The 20,922-nt window shown below is 45.0% G+C and overlaps 1 protein-coding gene across 2 annotated transcripts in view; it reads left to right on the forward strand.

Moving 5' to 3' along the window:
• The window catches only part of ACTG2 (actin, gamma 2, smooth muscle, enteric), a 27,124-nt gene extending 12,498 nt beyond the window's left edge, over positions 1-14,626 (forward strand). For both annotated transcript variants that reach the window (XM_011980699.1, XM_011980700.1), the window contains 6 exons: positions 3,546-3,656; positions 3,923-4,007; positions 8,196-8,357; positions 9,396-9,587; positions 11,596-11,777; positions 14,405-14,626. In XM_011980699.1, coding sequence (XP_011836089.1) covers positions 3,546-3,656; positions 3,923-4,007; positions 8,196-8,357; positions 9,396-9,587; positions 11,596-11,777; positions 14,405-14,548 — 876 coding nt within the window. In that variant the 3' untranslated portion in view covers positions 14,549-14,626. The remainder of the gene's footprint in view (positions 1-3,545; positions 3,657-3,922; positions 4,008-8,195; positions 8,358-9,395; positions 9,588-11,595; positions 11,778-14,404) is intronic.
• Positions 14,627-20,922: the final 6,296 nt, after the last annotated feature.

Raw genomic sequence — 20,922 nt, forward strand, 5'->3', positions numbered from 1 at the left:
GTGCAATGAAGGATTAATATGAACAGTTAATGCAAATTGACAATTAAAAATATGAAGTGTACCCCAGACAAATAAAAAACAAACACTTAATTAGCTGAACAGAAATTATGAAAAGCTGCAAATGTGAAAAAATTTAAACTCATTTGAAACAAAAAAATCAAAGTAAAATAACTAGGTATGATTTTTACCTATCAAATTATTTCATATTTTAAGAGTGAGAGCACTGAATTCAGGTAAGGATGGGGTAAAACAGCCACTTTTTTATTCTGAAGTAAAGAGTGGTTTAGCCTATTTGTTAATAACAGAAAACAGAAAGTCTTCCAATTGCCATGTTCTTTAGCCCAGTAATTCCACTTTTAGAATCTTCTTCTTTGGAAAACATCCTGAATACAAAAAATAATTGCAATATGCCAAAGATAACTATCATAGGATTATTTATAACCAAAAATCAAAGACACCATGAATAGTAATGTGATTAAATATATGATAGTATATGATAAAATGTTATATAAGCATTTTTAAAAGTTTGTTTAGTTTATTAAAAACAAATATTTATTATGAAAAGTAAAATGATTTATGTTATAAAAACAAATGTTAACATAGTCTAATAATAATAAAAGGGTATGAAATAAATAACGATAGTAATAAATTTAAAAATACATAAAGACAAAAGATTAGGAAAAAGAAAAAAGTCAAAATGTTAACTGTTGGTTGTTAGGTGATGGACATAGGAGAGATTTTCATTCCAGTAAAAAAAAATTTTTGACTGGGCGCGGTGGCTCAAGCCTGTAATCCTCGCACTTTGCGGGGCCAAGGCGGGCAGATCACGAGGTCAGGAGATCGAAATCATCCTGGCTAACACGGTGAAACCCCGTCTCTACTAAAAATACAAAAAGTTAGCCGGGCCGGGCGCGGTGGCTCAAGCCTGTAATCCCAGCACTTTGGGAGGCCGAGAAGGCGGGCAGATCACGAGGTCAGGAGATCGAAATCATCCTGGCTAACACGGTGAAACCCCGTCTCTATTAAAAAATAGAAAAAAAAAATAACTAGTCAGGCGAGGTGGCGGAGCCTGTAGTCCCAGCCACTCGGGAGGCTGAGGCAGGAGAATGGCGGGAACCCGGGAGGCGGAGCTTGCAGTGAGCCGAGATCGCGCCACTGCACTCCAGCCTGGGCGACAGAGCGAGACTCCGTCTCAAAAAAAAAAAAAAAAAAAAATTAGCCGGGTGTAGTGGCAGGCGCCTGTGGTCCCAGCTACTCCGGAGGCTGAGGCAGGCAAATGGCGTGAACCCGGGAGGTGGAGGTTGCAGTGAGCTGAGACCGCGCCACTACACTCCAGCTTGGTCGACAAAAAAAAAAAAAAAAAAAATTTTTTTTTGAGGTAGGATTTTCCTCTGTCACTCAGGCTGGAGTGCAGTGGTGCAGTCATAACTCACTGTGGTCTCGGCCTCCTGGGCTCAAGGAATCCTCTTGCCTCTGTCTCTGGTGTAGCTGGGAACACAGGTGCACACCACATCCAGTTGATTTTTAAATTTTTTGTAGAGATAGGGTCTCACTTTGTTACCCAGGCTTGTCTCCAACCCCTGGGCTCAAGCAATCTGCCTTCCTCAGCTCCCCAAAGTGCTAGGATTACAGGTATGAGCCACCACACTCGACCTTAAAAATATTTTTCTAACTTTAAAAATTATCAACATCTTTAACTTTTAAGGTATAAAAACTCCAAAAAATAAACTGAAATCAAGTGCAGACGCTTGAGCCCAACATCCAAGGATTCTGGTTCAGTGGATCAGATGATCCAAGGTGACTCCGGGAGAGGGTCTCTAGGAAGCACATTTTAAGTAGCATGGGGTCCCCTCCTTAAGACCAGTTGCTGTCCTTTGGGCTCCTGTGCAACGCTCACAGTCCAGGGCCTCTGCCTGTGCCATTCCCTCTGCCTCGGATGCCTTTCACAGCAGCCTCTGGAGACCTTCTTTTGCTCTCAAGACCCATTTAAATCCCTCAGATAATGAACTCCTACCTCTTCCTTCACTTAAAATGTGGCTTGTGTTTTTCTTTTTGTTTGTTTTGGTCTTTTTTAACCATCTCTCTCCCCTCTGGACTTTGCAACCGAGAATTGGGTGCCATGTCTGATTCATATCTACCCTCATCACACTTACCACCGTCTTAGCACAAACCTGGTGGTCCATAAATACATGGGTCCAATGGCATCAAATGACCCTGTGCCTCACCTCTGAGGAAACCAAAGCCCCATGTCCCTGCTACACTTTGCCCAATCCTTCTGCAAGACTCCTTTTTGGTTGTACTTGATCACTGAAGAAGAAACTGGACACGGGAAGAAATTAACTTCCTCTAAAACAGTGGTTCTTTTTAAATTTTGAGACAGGGTTTCACTCTGTCACCCAGGCTGGAGTGCAGTGCCATGATCACAGCTCCCTGCAGCCTTGACCTCCTGGGCTCAAGCGATCCTCCTGCCTCAGCCTCCTAAGTAGCTGGGACTACAGGCAGGTGCTACCATGCCTGGCTAATTTTTTATCTTTTTGTAGAGACAGGCCCCCCCACTATGTTGCCCAGGCTAAGCAGTGGTTCTTAACCGGGATGATTTTGCTTCCCAAAGGACATTTGGCAATGTCTGCAGACATTTTTGATTGTCACAACTTGAAAACTGCTGCTAGCATCCAGTGGGTGGAGACCAGGGATACTGGTCGGCCCTCTACAGCAAAGAATTATCCAACCTAAAATGTCATAGTGCTGCGATTGAGAAACCCTGCTTTAAAGTACCAGGCTGGCCAATAATAGACAGTGAAAATTGAGCCCAAGTGCCTCTGTCAGATTCTCAGCAGGAGACAGTGTACATTCAGCTGGGGTTTTGAAATTGATTGACATGTATACTCAGCTGGGGTTTTACAACTGGTTAAATGAATGTCCTACAGAAATGTGCGTAGGGTTAAGGCAACTACAAAGGGATGTCGAGGCACCCAAGAACCAGCAATAGAGGGAGCTCTCACACCCCTAAACATGAAGGGGCCAGGTGACGAGGGCAGTGTCATTGGAGCTTAGAGAGAGCTTGAGCCCTGAAAGAGGGGCTGCCCAACAGGAACTGTGCTCATGGAGGGCCACGCTATTGTCAGGAGATAAACCCTGACTTATTTTGCCCTCCTACTTCCCAGTCTCTTGCAGGTATCTTCTATCAGCCAAATATAGCCAGAAGCCAGAAAGCAATGAACACTTGAGTGACAATGTGCCTTGCATCACTCAGTGCACAAAGGCAGGGGAGAGACTGTAGCAGAGTGGAGAAGAGGGAAGGTCAAATGGAAATAATGAACACATAGAAAATACTGGTTCCAGGTCTGAGTCCTACCTGGGGCCCTGTTGAGAAGGAATATACCCTTTAAATGTCAGTCAGAAATTTCCAGGGCTGACCATTCTCCTCTCCAGATCCATCCTGTCCTGTGTAACATGGTGCCACACTCTCCCAGCAAGCGAATGTCAGTCAGAATTTTCCAGCCACTGGGAGTCTGCCAGGTTCATCTGGCTTTTGTCTCCACTAGATCTGGCACCACTCCTTCTACAATGAGCTGCGTGTAGCACCTGAAGAGCACCCCACCCTGCTCACAGAGGCTCCCCTAAATCCCAAGGCCAACAGGGAGAAGATGACACAGGTAAGAAGCCAGGAAGACTTAAACACTGGCACAAGAATGCAACATAGATGCTTGGCCAGATACCTTCTCCCCTTCAAACATCAGTGCAACAGAACTCTCTGAGGACCTGCTATGTCCATAGTCCATGCCAGGCCCTGGGGGTGTGGGTGTGGAATAATGAACTACCAAACTGGCATAGTTCCTGCCCTTAATGAGATTACAAACTATTCTACAGGCCAAGAAGTGATTTTTGCCAGATAATCTTTTATTCTTCATTGTCCTTTAAGATCATGTTTGAAACCTTCAATGTCCCTGCCATGTACGTCGCCATTCAAGCTGTGCTCTCCCTCTATGCCTCTGGCCGCACGACAGGTGAGTAATCCTCTAATCCATTCCTTTTCTGACTTCAGGGGAGGTAGGGAAAAGCTGGGGTCTGGAAGAGGCTCCTGCTCAGAGGAATCAAAGGGACGGCTGAAGTCCAGGCAAAATCTTGCTTAGGGATAACAGGTGAGAATGCCTGTGTGGAATGCCAGATGTGAGCCTACCTGGTATAGCTGGAAAAAACATCCAGTGAGAACTGTTTCCCTCACAGTAATCATTCCAGGAGCTTCTACACATACATACATTCCAACAGTACTGGAATGTTTCTGCTTCATGAAGCAGAAAGAGTAGAACCTGTGGTGGTGGAAATGTAAGTGCAGTTACACATAGATTAATGACAGGGATATGTTCCAAGAAATGTGTGTCATTAGGTGACTTCGTCACGGTGGGAACATTAGAGAGTGTACTTGCACAAACCTAGATGCTATAACCTACTACATGCCCAGGCTGTATGGCGTGGCCTGTTGCTTCCAGGCTACAGACCTGCATAGCATTTAACCATGATTAATACTGTAGGGAAGTGTAACAGAATGGTTATTTATTTGTGTAGCTAAACATACTGAAACATAGAAAAGTTACAGTGAAAATATGGTATCAAAGATAAAAAATGGTACACCTGTTTAGGGCACTTACCATGAATGGAGCTTGCAAGACTAGAAGTTGCTCTGGGTGGGTTAGTGAGTGAGTGGTGAGAAAATGTGAAGACCTAAAACATTACCGTGCACTACTGTAGACTAAACACTGTACACATCGGCTGTACTACATTTATAAAAATATTATTCTTGGCCAGGCATGGTGGCTCACGCCTGAAATCCCAGCACTTTGTGAGGCCAAGGTGGGCAGATCACATGAGGTCAGGAGTTCAGGACCAGCCTGACTAACATGGTGAAACCCCGTCTCTACTAAAAGTACAAAAATTAGCTGGACGTGGTGGCAGGTGCCTGTAATCCCAGCTACTTGGGAGGCTGAGGCAGAAGAGTCGCTTGAACCTGGGAGGCAGAGGTTGCAGTGAGCCAAGATCACGCCACTGCCCTCCAGCCTGTTATTTCTTATTAAAGAAATAATACAAAATTATTATTTTTTATTATTCACTGCACAATAATAATAATAAATTATTATTTCTTTAATAATAAACTAACCTTAGCTTACTGTAATTTTTTTACCTTATAAACTTTTAAATTTTTAAAGCCATTTTTACTTTTTTTGTAGTAACAGTAACAGAAAACTATTTTCTTTTTTCTGTGATTTTTTTTTTTTTTTTTTTGAGATGAAGTCTCGCTCTGTCACCCAGGCTGGAGTGCAGTGGTGAAATCTCAGCTCACTGCAACCTCTGCCTCCTAGGTGCAAGTGATTCTCGTGCCTCAAACTCCCAAGTAGCTGGGACTACAGGAGTGTGCCACCATGCCTGGCTAATTTTTGTATTTTCTTTTTTTTAGTAAAGGTGGGGTTTCACCATGTTGGCCAGGCTGGTCTCGAACTCCTGACCTCAAGTGATCTGCCCACCTCAGCCTTCCAAGTTCCGGGATTACAGGCATGAACCATCACCCTCAGCCAAAAATATTTTCTTTATTTATATTCTTTATTCTACAAGCTTTTTTCTATTAAATTTATTTATTTATTTTTACTTTCAGAGCTTTTCTGATAAAAACTAAAATATACACATTAGCCTTGGCCTGCACAGGTTCAGGATCATCAATACCACTGTATTTCATCTCCACATCTTGCCCCACTGGAAGGTTTTCAGGGTTAATAACATGCATGGAGCGGTCATCTCCTATGATAACAATGCCTCCTTCTGGAATATCTCCGGAAGGACCTGCCTAAGGCTTTTTTACAGTCAACCTTTTTTTAATAAGTAGAAGGAGTACACTATGATTAAAAACATAGTATAAGAGGCTGGGCGCAATGGCTCACGCCTGTAATCCCAGCACTTTGGGAGGCCGAGGTGGGCGGATCACTTTGAGCTCAGAAGTTCAAGACCAGCCTGGGCAACATGGCTAGACCCCATCTCTACAAAAAATACAAAAAGTTAGCCGGGCGTTGGTAACTCACGCCTGTAGTCCCAGCTACTTGTGAAGCTGAAGCTGGAGAACTGCTTGAGCCCAGGAAGCAGAGGCTACAGTGAGCTGAGATCTCGCCACTGCACTCCAGCCTGGGTGACAGAGTGAGACCCTGTCTCAAGAAAAAAAAAAAAAAGATAGTATAAGAAATACATAAGCCAGTACTAGCACCATGTTGTCGTTTATTATCATTATCATAATGTATGTGCTGTACTTTTATACAGCTGGCAGCGCAGTAGGTTTGTTTATACCAACATCACTACAAACACGTGAGTAAAGCGTTGCCCTATGACGTGATGTCAGCTATGATGTCATTAGGCAATAAGAATTTTTCAGCTTCCTTATTATATTATGGCACCACCATTGTGTATGTGGTCTGAAGTTAACCAAAATGTCACTATGTGGACATGACTATATGTGGCCTTGGTATAGAAGTGTGCTCAGGGTAACAGAAAATCTCAAAATAAAATGGTCTTTAATAGGGACTTGACAGCTTCCATAAACATTTGTTTAAACATTCATTCATCATTTATTCACTGACTTATCCATTCATTCATCCATCATGTATTTTCCATTACTCCCTACAATGTGCCACACATGGTACCAGGCCATGGGTATACACTGACAAATAAGACAGACTTTGTCATTATGAAGCTAACAGTTTAGTGGGAGATAGACAAAAGCAAAAGATAATTTCACTGCACGTGATGAGGACAATGATGGAGAAATGCATGGCATATACAGTTTCACATCCTGCACTTTGCATTTTTGTTTTTATTTTCGTTTTGAGATGGAGTTTTGCTCTGTTGCCAAGACTAGAATGCAATGACGTGATCTTGGTGCACCACAACCTCCACCTCCCGGGTTCAAGTGATTCTCCTGCCTCAGCCTCCTGAATAGCTGGGATTACATGCATGAGCCTCTGCACCCAGCTAATTTTTGTATTTTTAGTAGTGACGGGGTTTCACCATGTTGGCCAGGCTGGTCTTGAACTCCTGACCTGAAGTGATCTGCCTGCCTCAGCCTCCAAAAGTGCTGGGATTACAGGCATGAACCACTGTGCCTGACCTTGCACTTTGTTTTGTTGCAAACATCATGTTTAATGGCCACGTGGTAGTCATTGTATGATGGTTTCATTATTTATTTATTTTACCACTTCTCTATTGCTGGAGCTTTAGGTTGCCTCTCATTTTTAGTATAAAATATGCCGTGATTCAGATCCTTACACAGAGTAAATTACTGGTTTCTGGACATTTGTTTTGCATCTGGCCCTTACTGAACCATCTAACTGGGTCTAATAGTTTCTTAATTGATTCTGTTGGGTCTTCTATATAAAACCACATTATCTGCAAATAATGACAATTTTGTTTCCCTTTGGTAGTCATACCTCTTATTTCTATTTTCTGTTTCACTGCAATTGGCTAGGACATCCTGGACAATATTAAATAATAGTGATGATATTGTAATGCTTTCTCATCAGTTATGACGTGGCTGTTAGATTAAGAAATATGAGGCTGGACACAGCGGCTCACGCCTGTAATCCCAGGACTTTGGGAGGCCGAGGCAGGTGGATTGCCTGAGGTCAGGAGTTTGAGACCAGCATGGCCAACATAGTGAAACCCTGCATCTACTAAAAATACAAAAATTAGCTAGGCATGGTGGCAGGCACCTGTAATCCCAGCTACTCAGGGGGCTGAGGCAGGGGAATCGCTTGAACGCAGGAGATGGAGGTTGCAGTGAGCCGAGACTGTGCCATTGCACTCCAGCCTGGACAACAAGAGCAAAACTCTGTCTCGAAAAAAAAAAAAAGAATATGCAGTGCAGACTTAATGACAAATTGACAAGTATGCATTACCAGTGATGTGTTTCAAGGAATACAAAAAAAAAAGACACATTTTACTTGCCTTCCAGAGGCCTACAGTCTCATTTGAGGAAAAAAAAAAAAAAAAGTGATATCCATAAAAAATAAAAAATATGATTGATGATTCTTGTGATGGGTGAATATTCTTAACTGGTAAAGGAAAATATGGTAGTTAGATCTCATTGGTAACAGTCCTAGAAAGAGACTGATGAAAGACAAGAATAAGATTTTTATAAGCCTGATCCTCTCTGTCCACAGGCATTGTCCTGGATTCAGGTGATGGCGTCACCCACAACGTCCCCATCTATGAAGGCTATGCCCTGCCCCATGCCATCATGCGCCTGGACCTGGCTGGCCGTGACCTCACTGACTACCTCATGAAGATCCTCACAGAGAGAGGCTATTCCTTTGTGACCACAGGTATCCAGCCCCTTTCCTGATTCTGACTAGAGCTCAGAACCAAACTGGTTTAGGACCAGAAGCTCTCAGAACCAATGAGAATTCTGTGGCTCTGTGTCTTTAAACTCTCCTGATTTAGACCTGGAGGCCTTAAGCTGGGGCTGGGCCTCTGGATAAGACCAGATAGTCATAGAAGCAGTCCCTCCTTCCTCAGGGACCAACTGCCTCTGTCCATGTCCACACCAGGACTAGGGCTAATTTTCACAGGGCTGAATGGTAGTGAAGATCCGCTGATGCATTTCATGACCTAGGGGCACCTTTGGTTTGAGGACAAATTGAATAAGTGAGGCCCGAATTTCTAAGGGGAAGGTGTCATGTGGCCCACCTGGGCAACTGGCATTTTTAGGTGGGAGCCTCTTTAGATTCTGTAAGATCAAACTTCTAAGTCTGAGTCTAGACCAGAAATGTGTCCTGCAAAGCCCCCAGGAAGACCTAAGGCTTTGTCAGAAATCTCATACAAAGTCCTGCTTGGGAATCAAGACTTGAGACTCCCTCTTTAGAAAGGGGAGTAGAAGAATTAAGATTGAATGGAGTGACCCTTGACCCTCTTTGGGGCAAGTCTATCATCATCCTATGACTGAATCTAAAGTAGATGTGAGGCCAGGCGTGGTGGCTCACGCCTGTAATCCCAGTACTTTGGGAGGCCAAGGCAGGCAGATCACTTGAGGTCAGATGTTCTAGACCAGCCTAGCCAGCATGGTGAAATCTTGTCTCTACTAAAAACACAAAAATTAGCTGAGCATAGTGGCACACGCCCATAATCCCAGCTACTTGGGAAGCTGAGGCAGGAGAATTGCTTGAACTCAGGAGGTAGAGGTTGCAGTGAGCCAAGACAGCACCACTGCACTTCAGTCTGGGTGACAGAGTGAGACTCTGTCTCAAAAAAAAAAAAAAAAAAGAATAAAGTAGATGTGAGAAGGAGGTTTTCATGGAGATCAGAATGGGACAACCAAACTAACAGGGTCAGTATTCACCTTCTGTCATTTCTGCTCCTTCCAGCTGAGAGAGAAATTGTGCGAGACATCAAGGAGAAGCTGTGCTATGTGGCCCTGGATTTTGAGAATGAGATGGCCACAGCAGCTTCCTCTTCCTCTCTGGAGAAGAGCTACGAGCTGCCAGATGGGCAAGTTATCACCATCGGCAATGAGCGCTTCCGCTGCCCTGAGACCCTCTTCCAGCCTTCCTTTATCGGTGAGGTGCTGCCCACAGTACCTGCCAATCTCAGGCAGGGGAGGGTGGAGGGGTGGGTGAAGTATGGAGAGAGAAACGCCAGGAGTCATGGACACTTTGTTAATTACATATGCATACCTCACATTTTCCTAGGAAGGGCGAAAAGTGTATTAAAAAAAAAATAGAGAAAATCTCATTTTAAATAAAAGGGAAAGGAAATCAAGATACCGGAAAAGCAGAACAGGAAATATAACATGAAACTAAGAATGAAGTTAAAACACAGAAAGTTTGTAGGCAGCAATATAGCAAGGTCAGGTTGTAGTTCAGCAAGATTCCTCTATCTACAGTGTGGAATCATATTGCATGGATAAAAGTCCGGAGACTTGACCGGGCGCGGTGGCTCACACCTGCAATCCCAGCACTTTGAGAGGCTGAGGCGGATGGATCACGAGGTCAGGAGTTCAAGACCAGCCTAGCCAAGACAGTGAAACCCCATCTCTACTAAAAATACAAAAATTAGCCAGGTGCCTGCAGTCCCAGCTACTTGAGAGGCTAAGGCAGGAGAATTGCTTGAACTTGGGGGATGGAGGTTGCAGTGAGCCAAGACCGCACCACTGCACTCCAGCCTGGGTGACAGAGTGAGACTCTGTCTCAAAAAAAAAAAAAAAAAAAAAAACTGGAGGCAGCTAGGCACGGTAACTCACCTGTTATCCCAGCACTTTGGTAGGCCAAGGCAGGCAGATCACTTGAGCCTGCAAGTTTGAGACCAGCCTGGGCAACATGGCGAAACCCCGTCTCTATGAAAAATACAAAATTTAGCAGAGCGTGATGGTGCATGCCTGTGGTCCCAGCTACTCAGGAGGCTGAGGTGGGAGAATCACTTGAGCCCCAGAGACATCAAGGCTGCAGTGAGCCGTGATTGTGTCACTGCACTCCAGCCTGGGCAACACAGTGAGAGTCTGTCTCAAAAGAAAAAAAAAAAAGACTAGAGGCAAGGAGACCAGGCAGATGGCAAGAGCTAGTTTGGCATGCAGGACCTTTTGCTCCAGGAGACTGTGATGCCAGGCTACAGTAGCTGGATGTCAATCTGCAGGCAATGGGGGACTGTCAGGTGACATGATGAGTATACCCATGCAATGGAATCTTCTTTGGCAATAAAAGGGAATGAAGTATTGATCCATGCTGTGACCCTGAAAACATTATACTAAGTGAAAGGAACCACACACAGAAAACCACATGGTGTATGATTCCACTGACAAGAAACATCCAGAATAGGCAAACCTCTAAAGACAGAAAGTGGATTCGCTGTTACCTAGGGCTGGGGCAGGGATGGAGGGGAAAATGGGGAGTGACCACTATTAGGTATGGGGGTCTCTTTTGAAGGCATTAAAAATGTTCTAAAATTGGATTTTGGTGATGTTTGCTTCTGCGGATATACTGAAAACGACTGAATTATATCTCAGAAAGTTATGAAAAAAGAAAGTTGATATAACAAAAATGTTCCTTTAGAAATATGCCTCAGGCAACAGTGTAAAAGATCAGGCCGGGCGTGGTGCCTCAAGCCTGTAATCCCAGCACTTTGGGAGGCCGAGAGGAGTGGATCACGAGGTCAGGAGATGGAGACTATCCTGGCCAACATGGTGAAACCCCATCTCTACTAAAGATACAAAAATTACCTAGGCATGGTGGCGCGTGCCTGTAATTCCAGCTACTTGGGAGGCTGAGACAGGAGAATCGCTTGAACCAGGGATCGGAGATTGCAGTGAGCTGAGATCGCGCCACTGCACTCCAGCCTGGTGACAGAGTGAGACTCCGTCTCAGAAAAAAAAAAAAAAAGATCAATCAGAACAGGGGACAATAAAGGAAAGGCCATGACAAGGGAGGGGGTCTGATCTTATCATCCTTTTGGGAGATATTAAGGTTCTGAACTAGGGTAGTTGCAACAATCAAAGAAGGGTCATTTGAGGAGCTGGAGGTGTGCGTATTTATGAAGTGATGCCTGTTGACTAGACACTGTGATCTCCATTAGGCATGGAGTCCGCTGGAATTCATGAGACAACCTACAATTCCATCATGAAGTGTGACATTGACATCCGTAAGGACTTATATGCCAACAATGTCCTCTCTGGGGGCACCACCATGTACCCTGGCATTGCTGACAGGATGCAGAAGGAGATCACAGCCCTGGCCCCCAGCACCATGAAGATCAAGGTGGGTCTTGCCTCAATTCCTTCCATCCTGTTCTTTGTATAAAGTCTTGCCTACTTGGGATTTCCTCAGAGGCAGGCTGCCAGGCCTGGTAACTTGCTGGTCTCCTGGGTTCAGTATCATCCTGGACTAGAGCCAATTTTATCCTGGGGAATTATGTTCCTTGGGCACTGATGGGCTAAAGACCCACTTAGCATGGATCTCAAACATAATCACAGGAATGTCACATAAGAAGAGGCTGAAAGAATTTGGGATGATGAGAATATTATTCAGGTGTAATGGCTCATACCTGTAATCCCAGCATTTTGGAAAGCCAAGGTGGGAGGATCACTTGAGCCCAGGAGTTGAAGGCCACATGAGCTCTAACTGTGCCACTGCACTCTAGCCTGTCTCTAAATATAAATTCAGATAGATCCTGTCTCTAAAAATAAATAAATAAATAATCAGGAGACCGGAAATAGAAGGAAAGAAAAGAAGGAGGTCACACTATGGTATCTTTAAACTTTATTGCTCTGGAGGAGGTTGAAAGTTCCAAAGAGTGGATGTTTTTGTCATAGGGCCAGCTCTGCTTCAACTCAACAGGGACATTCCTTGATTTCTGAACATCTCTGATCTACTGTCCCATCTTGGCCATGCCCTTCCCCATACTGCCTCCCAATAGAGCCTCTCACCTCCTGGGTATCTGCAGGATGGGAGCTTCTCCCCTGCCTCTGGTCTCCAAGCAGTCACACAGACATTTTTAGCTCCTTCTAGGAACTTTGCTGCTAACAGTTTTAGAGAAAGAGTTGGGAATAGAAATAACACATTGGTTGAAAGTTACAAAGTCTCACAATAAAGCTGATCTCTGGGGAGTAGGCCTGATGTGAGGAAATGTGTTCTCAGTCAATATTCTAAGAACCTTCATGAAGGAAGGCTGCCCCGGGCCTTCCCCCTGCCTAACAGATGGTGTTCATCACAGAGAAATGGAGCAGACCATCAGGAAACTGGTGAGAACTTGTGGGCTCTTCTCACCCAGAACCACAGGAATGGTGCATTACTGAGGCCTGTCCTATGGAAAGCATCGTGCCAGGCCTGGGGCAGGGGCATTTTACCAGGACTGTGTGTCAGGATACCATGCCTGGCCTCACTCCCAGATTGTGGTCCAATAAGTCTGAATTGCCCCCATCACCTACACTGATAAACAACCACCAGTGATCTGATGCATTTCTCAATTCATGAGCCACTGCTCTGACTTTAACAGTATGTGCCAGCCTTCATGGAGTTTAGGATCTAATTAGTAAACATGATCAATACCAGGACAACCTAAATAAGAAAAGCGGAAGGGAAAGGACACTCTAAGCAGAGGAAGTAGAAGAAGCAAACATGTCCAGGCGGGTCTGTGCTTATCTGAGCACCTATCCAAACTGGACAGCAGGACTTGTGTAGGGGAACTGGGGGAGATGAGGCAAGTCTCAAGGACATGAAAGAATAGATTTGGGGTGGGAGTGGGGCTCATTTAGGACCACCAACCTAAGAGAAGCCAGAGTTTTCTCATGAGAAGTGTCCAGCAACAAAATTTGTTACCTTGTTAGTGGCTGTGCATTCCCAGTCCTTGAAATAATCTGTTCAAGGAGGATTTAGGTGACTTTTGTCTGCCTGGATAATAAAATAACTTCTAAAGATCCTTCTTATTCTACAATTCCATGATCTCTGCGATTTAGGGAATATGCACAGAGATTCTAAGGCAACAAAAAAAACCAATTTATTATCTGGTTTGCTCTAGCACTGAATTCTTAGACCCTTCAAAGACTGGAAAATTAGTTGAAGAATCACAGTCCTTCTGGATCCCCTTTGAGGTAGAGTTCAAAGTTGTTTGACCTGACAACAAATTTCTAAAAGCTAAGCCCAGGATTCCTAGTGGAAAGCATGAACAATGTAGATATAAATTTGAGGACTTCTGAGATATAATTGGGTGATGACAGATAGCTCAAAACAGGGTTTTGGTAGACTGGTTTGTACTCAGGAATGGAGGAAGCCCAGCCCAACCTGCCCATGCATCCAAACTTCAGGCAAGAACAGAACAAGATTCCCCTTATAGATATTTGTATTGGTCAGCTATTGCCAAGTAACAAACAACTATGGAATCTCAAGGGCACATAACAGTGAGCATTTATTGCTCATGCATCAGCTAGGAGTTAGCTGATCAAGGTCAGGCTTGGCTAAGTAAGTGGCTCTGAATTAACTGCAGGTCCAGCCAGCCGAGGTCAAGTCCATATTTCTCATTAACGGGCCCAGGCTGAAAGAGCTCCCCAGGGGCAGCTCTTCTCATGAAGATGGCAGAGCAAGAGAACATGCCCAAGTACACAAGCATATTTCAAGCCCCTGTTTGTGTTATGTCTGCTAATATCCCATTGGTCAAAGCAAACACAATGCCCAGCCCAGAGTCACAGGGAGCAGTGCAGTATTCCCAAGGAGGGATTAAGGGAAGAGTGGGGAAGTGAAGGTTTTGAGCAAAAATCTAATCTATCACAACGTTTCTCTTGTTCTTTTCTGACCATGGGGTTCCCCTTTTCTGGGATAAATAGATTTTTGGACCACCCTGCTTATTCCCTTGGGGACTGATCATGATTCACCACATTTGTTCTTTGCAGATTATTGCTCCCCCAGAGCGGAAGTACTCAGTCTGGATTGGGGGCTCTATCCTGGCCTCTCTCTCCACCTTCCAGCAGATGTGGATCAGCAAGCCTGAGTATGATGAGGCAGGACCCTCCATTGTCCACAGGAAGTGCTTCTAAAGTCAGAACAGGTTCTCCAAGGATCCCCTCGAGACTACTCTGTCACCAGTAATGAAACATTAAAACCTACAAGCCTTACTTCTCTGTGTGGGGCTCTTTTTTCCTGGGCTATGTCTCATACACAGTGCTAAGGCCTTTTCACACATTACTTTTAATCCATGCAATAATGCTGTAAGGTAGGTGCTATCATTATCCCCATATTTCAGATGAGGAAATTGAGGCTCAGAGAAGTCAAGGACTTGCGAAGATCACACAGATTCAAGATTAAAATTCAAGTATCTGACTGCAAAGCTAGTGCTCCTTCTACTATGTCATCTTGTTTTCTTTTCCTTGAATATAACTAAGAATAAGGCTAGATGACTCTTGGGATGGGGGTAGAAACACAGGCTTTCAGTGATATGAGTCCTCGTACTCCAGGGCAGTTCACTAGGGAACATGAACACAGAGTCATGACACAGGGTTATGGGATGTGACATGAGGAGTTCACACACAATGTTACTGTCACTCACGTGAAGAAGGGTCACTGTGGGCTTAAGATCTCTATAAGGTTGTTATTAAGGATTAGGCTGTATTTTTTTTTTTTCTTTTTTGAGACAGAGTCTCACTCTGTTGCCCAGACTAGTATAGTGGTGCAATCTTGGCTCACTGCAACCTCTGCCTCCTGGGTTCAAGCAATTCTCCTGCCTCAGCCTCCTGAGTAGCTGGGATTACAGGCATGCACTACCACGCCTGGCTAATTTTTGTATTTTTAGTAGAGATGGGGTTTCATCATGTCGGCCAGTCTGGTCTTGAACTCTTAACCTCAGGTGATCTGCCCACCTCGGCCTCCCAAAATGCTGGGATTACAGGTGTGAGCCACCATGCCCAGCCAGGTTGTATTTTGCCCCAAAATTAATTAAGAAAGGAGTAGCATCCTTAGGAAGGACATTTTCTCTCCTTCCCTCTCCCGTTCCTCCTCCTCCTCCTCCCCTCCTTATTAATTTCCTCCCTACCCACTGCTCTAGGTCAATTTTGTTTAATTTTACAAGTATTTACTGAATTTTTGGCATCTGGAATTGCTGGGTAAGGCGGCACGGGATTTATATTTCCAACAAAGATGATTCCTGCCCATTAGGGTCTCACTGCATACAGGCAGAGATAGACACATGCATACAAGACAGTGACACAAAGTGAAACAAAAGCGCCTAAAAGTACTATGATAAAATAAGGGATGATAATAATAGCTAACATTTATTCAGTGATTTCAATAGGCCAGGTTAAAATTTTTGCATGGATTTCCTCAATTAGTCCTCACCACAACCTTATGAGGCAGGTATTAGTATCATTTCCCATTTTATAGTTAGGTTACTGGTTACTAAGGTCACCCAGCTAGTTCACCTTAGAACAAGATCCTCACATTGGGCTGGTGCACCTTTCACCTCCCCACCTAGCAAAGGCCCAGCCTTCGTGCCCCTATCAGATCCCACCTGGTCCATGAAGCTTCCCAGACACACCCATTTGGAGACAGTGGAGTCCAGTGGTTAAGCGCAGAGACCTCAATGTCAGACATTCCTTTCACCCTCCCAGCATTCGATCTCTGGGGGTGGGGTGGGACGGAGGAGCGGCTTTCATAAGCCCTTAGGGGATTTCTGTGTGAGGACCAGTTTCCCAGAAGCAGACCTGGAAATGAGGATTCCCTGCAAATGACTTATTAAAGAAGTGCTCTGAGGAGAGCTGGTAAGCAGAGTGGGGGGGGGGGGGGGGGGGGGCGGGTGGTGCAGAAGAGGAAAGGGGAGGAAACCTGGCAAGAGGGCAATTGCAGATAAAGTCCTGGAGAGGGCAGTTTCAGCCTGGCCCCGCCCACTGGGAGCTCTGGAGTCTAAGGCTAGCCTGGTGGAGGCCAGGGAGCCAGGCTTTCACAGTCCCACCTGCCAGTGATTGGTGAGGGTGCTCCCTGGGAGGACTGAAGCCCTAGGCTTTCCATCTGTATCAGCAAAGGCCTCCTCAAAAGAAGAGCTGCAGGCTCTGGCTGCTGGACGAGAAAGCACAGGAGGAGGTGGGAGCGCTCTGAGGAGATGTAGGGCACTGACACTGCACGATGGAGGGACATCCGGACCTCCACGTGGAGAAGGGCAGGCTGCCCAAACCATTCTCACCAACCCCCGGCAGCCATCCAACCTCCCTTCCCCATGCTTCCACCCCTACTCCAGTCTTACTCCACTTCAAGTTTTAAAAATGCTGTCCTAAATTCTTCAGTGGGTGTGGAGTTATCCACTGATAGAGAGAGGGACAGTGGCTTGAGGAAAGTGGAAATCCAACTGGAAGTCTATTAAAGATCGACAAAAGTCAGGTGTGATGGTTCACTCCAGTAATCCCAGCTACTTGGGAGGCTGGGGTGGGAGGATCACTTGAACCCAATTCAAGCCAGCCTCTAACAAGCAAGACCCCATCAGAGAGAGAGAGAGAAACAATGTCCCAGGCACTGAGGGCCCACGAAGGCAGTCATTACTTTTTATGAGTTATATAATGTCTATTGGGTGGTAACTGTGTGACAGGTGTGGCAAGTGGGTTCTGTCTCTTAATACTCACCCCCAGGTCACTGGAATCCAGAGCCCATACTCTTAACCACCTTTTGATGTGTCTCCCTTTATGATTAGGTGTATCAGTACAGTTCATTCAGGGGAGCAGAGCCACTATGGGTATTATGGGAATAAGGGCTTTATTACAGGAATGAGATTTATCCAAAGCCTGAAGGAGCTGGGAAAGTGAAAGGCTGCAAGGAACTGTGGGATAATCTGAGAGGAGTCACAAATGAGTGGAGGACTAGGTGAAACCTATCTGCCGGGCACCTCTGTCTGTCATAGCATCTGACTAGAAGATTTCCACAGAGCACTGGCTGACACTCCCACTCTGCCTTCCAAATCTCACCCCAGGTCCTCTTTTGGCCAACTCTAACTCAGAGCCTTGTTGGTAGCGCGTTCTGAAAGTGTACTTTCCAGTTTAACCAAATCGATTTAGCACAATCCAGCACATTAGAAAATCTTCAATGTAGGTGAGATACAGCTGACTAAAATTCCAGGCTGCAGAAGAAAGTTTGGGCCACATTTTTATATGTTTATCTCCCTTTTTGAATAGCTGCATGACATTTTATATAATATTGGTCAGTATTTTATGTATACAGTAATATTTACAAACACTGGAAAAATAGTAACTCCTTCAGAGCTGCACTTCAAGGACTAAGCAGAGTGTCTGGCATGCAGTAGATGCTCAGCAAATATTGGATGAATGAGTGGATGCTGAAAGACTAGAGTTCCTGCAGGGCAACATCAACTCCTACTTATCAACTCTAGCAGATATTTGAAAATCGCCCAGGGGCAGGAAGTGGCCTCATTCTCCTAAGTAATGGGGAGGTAATTCTACTCACAGGTATGCCACTACTTTCAGTTTCTGGCTAGCACCCAAGTGGAATGAAAACTCCCTGTTTACTGCTTCCAAGAGGAACTGATCACCACCTCTTTGGGGGTGTCTTCTTTGCTCATGATGATCGCCTTAATTGTACTTCCTCATGCACAAAAGTGGGGCCCCAACCCTCTTCCTTGGCCACAGCTGATTGAACCATGATTAGACACCTGAACACAGGTGGGCAAATCAGATTCTCCCTTCTGGGAATTTGGAATTGGGACCAAAAACCAAAAAATAACATTTAACAAAACAAGCATAAATAAGTAAAGGGGGATAGAAAGATTATTACTAATTAATTAACATAACTGACAGGCATTTTAGGCAAAAAATATTTTAGTTTCTTACGTTACACTCCACATCAAAAAAAATTTTGAATGCTTTTAGAGGCTGGGTGCGGTGGCTCACACTTGTAATCCCAACACTTTGGGAGGCCGAGGTGGGTGGATAACTTGAGGCCAGGAGTTCAAGAGCAGCCTGGCCAACATAGCAAAACCCCGTCGCTACTAAAAATACAAAAACTTAGTCAGGCATGGCGCATGCCTGTAATCCCAGCTACTCAGGAGGCTGAAGCATGAGAATCGCTTGAACCTAGGAGATGGAGGTTGCCGTGAGCCAAGATCGCCCCGCTGCACTCCAGCCTGAGCAAGACTCTGTCTCAAAAAAAAAAAAAAAAAAAAAAAAAGACGCAAACGACAGAGAGAAAATATTCCCAAAGGACTCATCCAGAATATTTGAAGAATAAGACAAGCAAAAGACAACAAATAGAAAAATGGACATAAGACTTCAACAGAGAATACTGAAATGATCAATAAACACACGGAAAGATGTTTGATTTCATTAACCCGCAGGAAAATGTAAATTAAAACCACAATAAGTTATAATTACACACAGCAAAATGGATAAAATGAAAAAAAGCTGACAATATCAACTGTTGGTAAGAATGTGGGACAACCAGAACTCTCTCTCACTGATGATGGTGGTGTCAACGGCTGGCCACTTCACCATAAAATTTTTAAAAATAATTTTTAGGAGCTCTGTTACTGGTAGAGGGTGTCCAGGTTCTTGGCATTTTGAACAAAGAATTGGACAAAACGCACAAAGCAAGGAAAGAATGAAGCAACAAAGCACAGATTTATTGCAAACCAAAAAACACTCCCCAGTGTAGGAGGGGTCCAAGCAAGCAGCAATTATAGAATTTTCTGGCGTTGGCCGGGCGCGGTGGCTCAAGCCTGTAATCCCAGCACTTTGGGAGGCCGAGACGGGCGGATCACGAGGTCAGGAGATCGAGACCATCCTGGCTAACACGGTGAAACCCCGTCTCTACTAAAAAAAAAAATACAAAAAACTAGCCGGGCGAGGTGGCGGGCGCCTGTAGTCCCAGCTACTCGGGAGGCTGAGGCAGGAAAATGGCGTAAACCCGGGAGGTGGAGCTTGCAGTGAGCTGAGATCTGGCCACTGCACTCCAGCCTGGGCGACAGAGCGAGACTCCGCCTCAAAAAAAAAAATAAATAAATAAACGCCAGAAAATTCTTTTTTTTGTTTTGTTTTTTTTTGTTTGTTTGAGACGGAGTCTCGCTCTGTCGCCCAGGCTGGAGTGCACTGGCCGGATCTCAGCTCACTGCAAGCTCCGCCTCTCGGGTTTACGCCATTCTCCTGCCTCAGCCTCCCGAGGAGCTGGGACTACAGGCGCCCGCCACCGCGCCCGGCCAGTTTTTTTTTTTTTTTTTTTTAGACGGTTTCACCGGGTTAGCCAGGATGGTCTCGATCTCCTGACCTCGTGATCCGCTCGTCTCAGCCTCCCAAAGTGCTGGGAGTACAGGCTTGAGCCACCGTGCCCAGCCTTCTGGCGTTTAAATACCTCCTAGAGGTTTCCTATTGGTTACTTGGTGTACACCCCATGTAAATGAAGTAGTGGCCAGCGATCAGTCTGATTGGTTGCAGGAGGGGACCAATCAGAGGCTGAAGTGAAGTTACGAAGTTTTACCCTATGCAACTAAAGAGTTGGCCTGCCACCAGCCTGATTGATTGCCCGAGGACACCAATCAGAGGTACTTTCAATTTTTCATCTGCCACCCAGAAAAGCCGGGGTTGCAAAGGGATTAGCTTCTGGTCCTTTTGTTACTTGGGCTGGAAAGCTGGGATTTTCCTTTTGATTTAGTTCTAGGAAGTCAACCTGAATCGGCCTTAGGTTCCCTGTCTCCAGACCCTATTTTCCTGCCTGGTAACTTTTAGGAGATTAATACCTGCCTGCAGACAATTTACTCGTTTAACTTTCACAATGCTCCTGAGGCAGCAAGATCCTGGAGAGGCAGAGAGCCTCTCAAGGTTTTTAGGATGAATATTTCCAAGTCTGAGTTTACATAAGTAAGATAAATGTAAGCAGTATTTTTTTTTTTTTTTTTTTACAGAAGTGGCTGCTGGAGTGGAGATAGGAATGGGTGGGACTTTAGCCGCTCCAGTAGCCATTAACGCCCCACCCTGGTTATCCTAACAAAATTCGGTGTATTAAAAAAAAATGTTCTTAATATATAAACATGACCTCAGCCATCCTATATATACATCAACATAAGAAAAAGGTCCTGTGCTTTCTATGGGAACAGCTTAGGTATCCCAGCCCCGGTCCTTCTCCAGCCCCCTTTGCCATCAGATCCTTGTCTTCTAGAACCTACCACACCTGAGTTCTGCCTGAAGGCCGGTTTGGCCTGTTGACTCCCGGTTTTGACTCTGGTGATTCAAGCGACTGGAACTAGAAGCACCATTTAACAACATTTCGTAAATCATTAGTTCTGAGGTTGTTATGACGACGGGGTGTGGCAGTCCGGCCTCACCTGTGGCAGCAGCTTAGGTCCCTGCCCTTCTGTAGAGCACACTTCACCGACAGCAGGACTCAGGTTTTATACACCAGCAAGTCTCTACCCGCCATTGCTTACGTG

Source organism: Mandrillus leucophaeus, unplaced genomic scaffold, assembly GCF_000951045.1.
Source record: "Mandrillus leucophaeus isolate KB7577 unplaced genomic scaffold, Mleu.le_1.0 Scaffold216, whole genome shotgun sequence".
NCBI lineage: Eukaryota > Metazoa > Chordata > Mammalia > Primates > Cercopithecidae > Mandrillus > Mandrillus leucophaeus.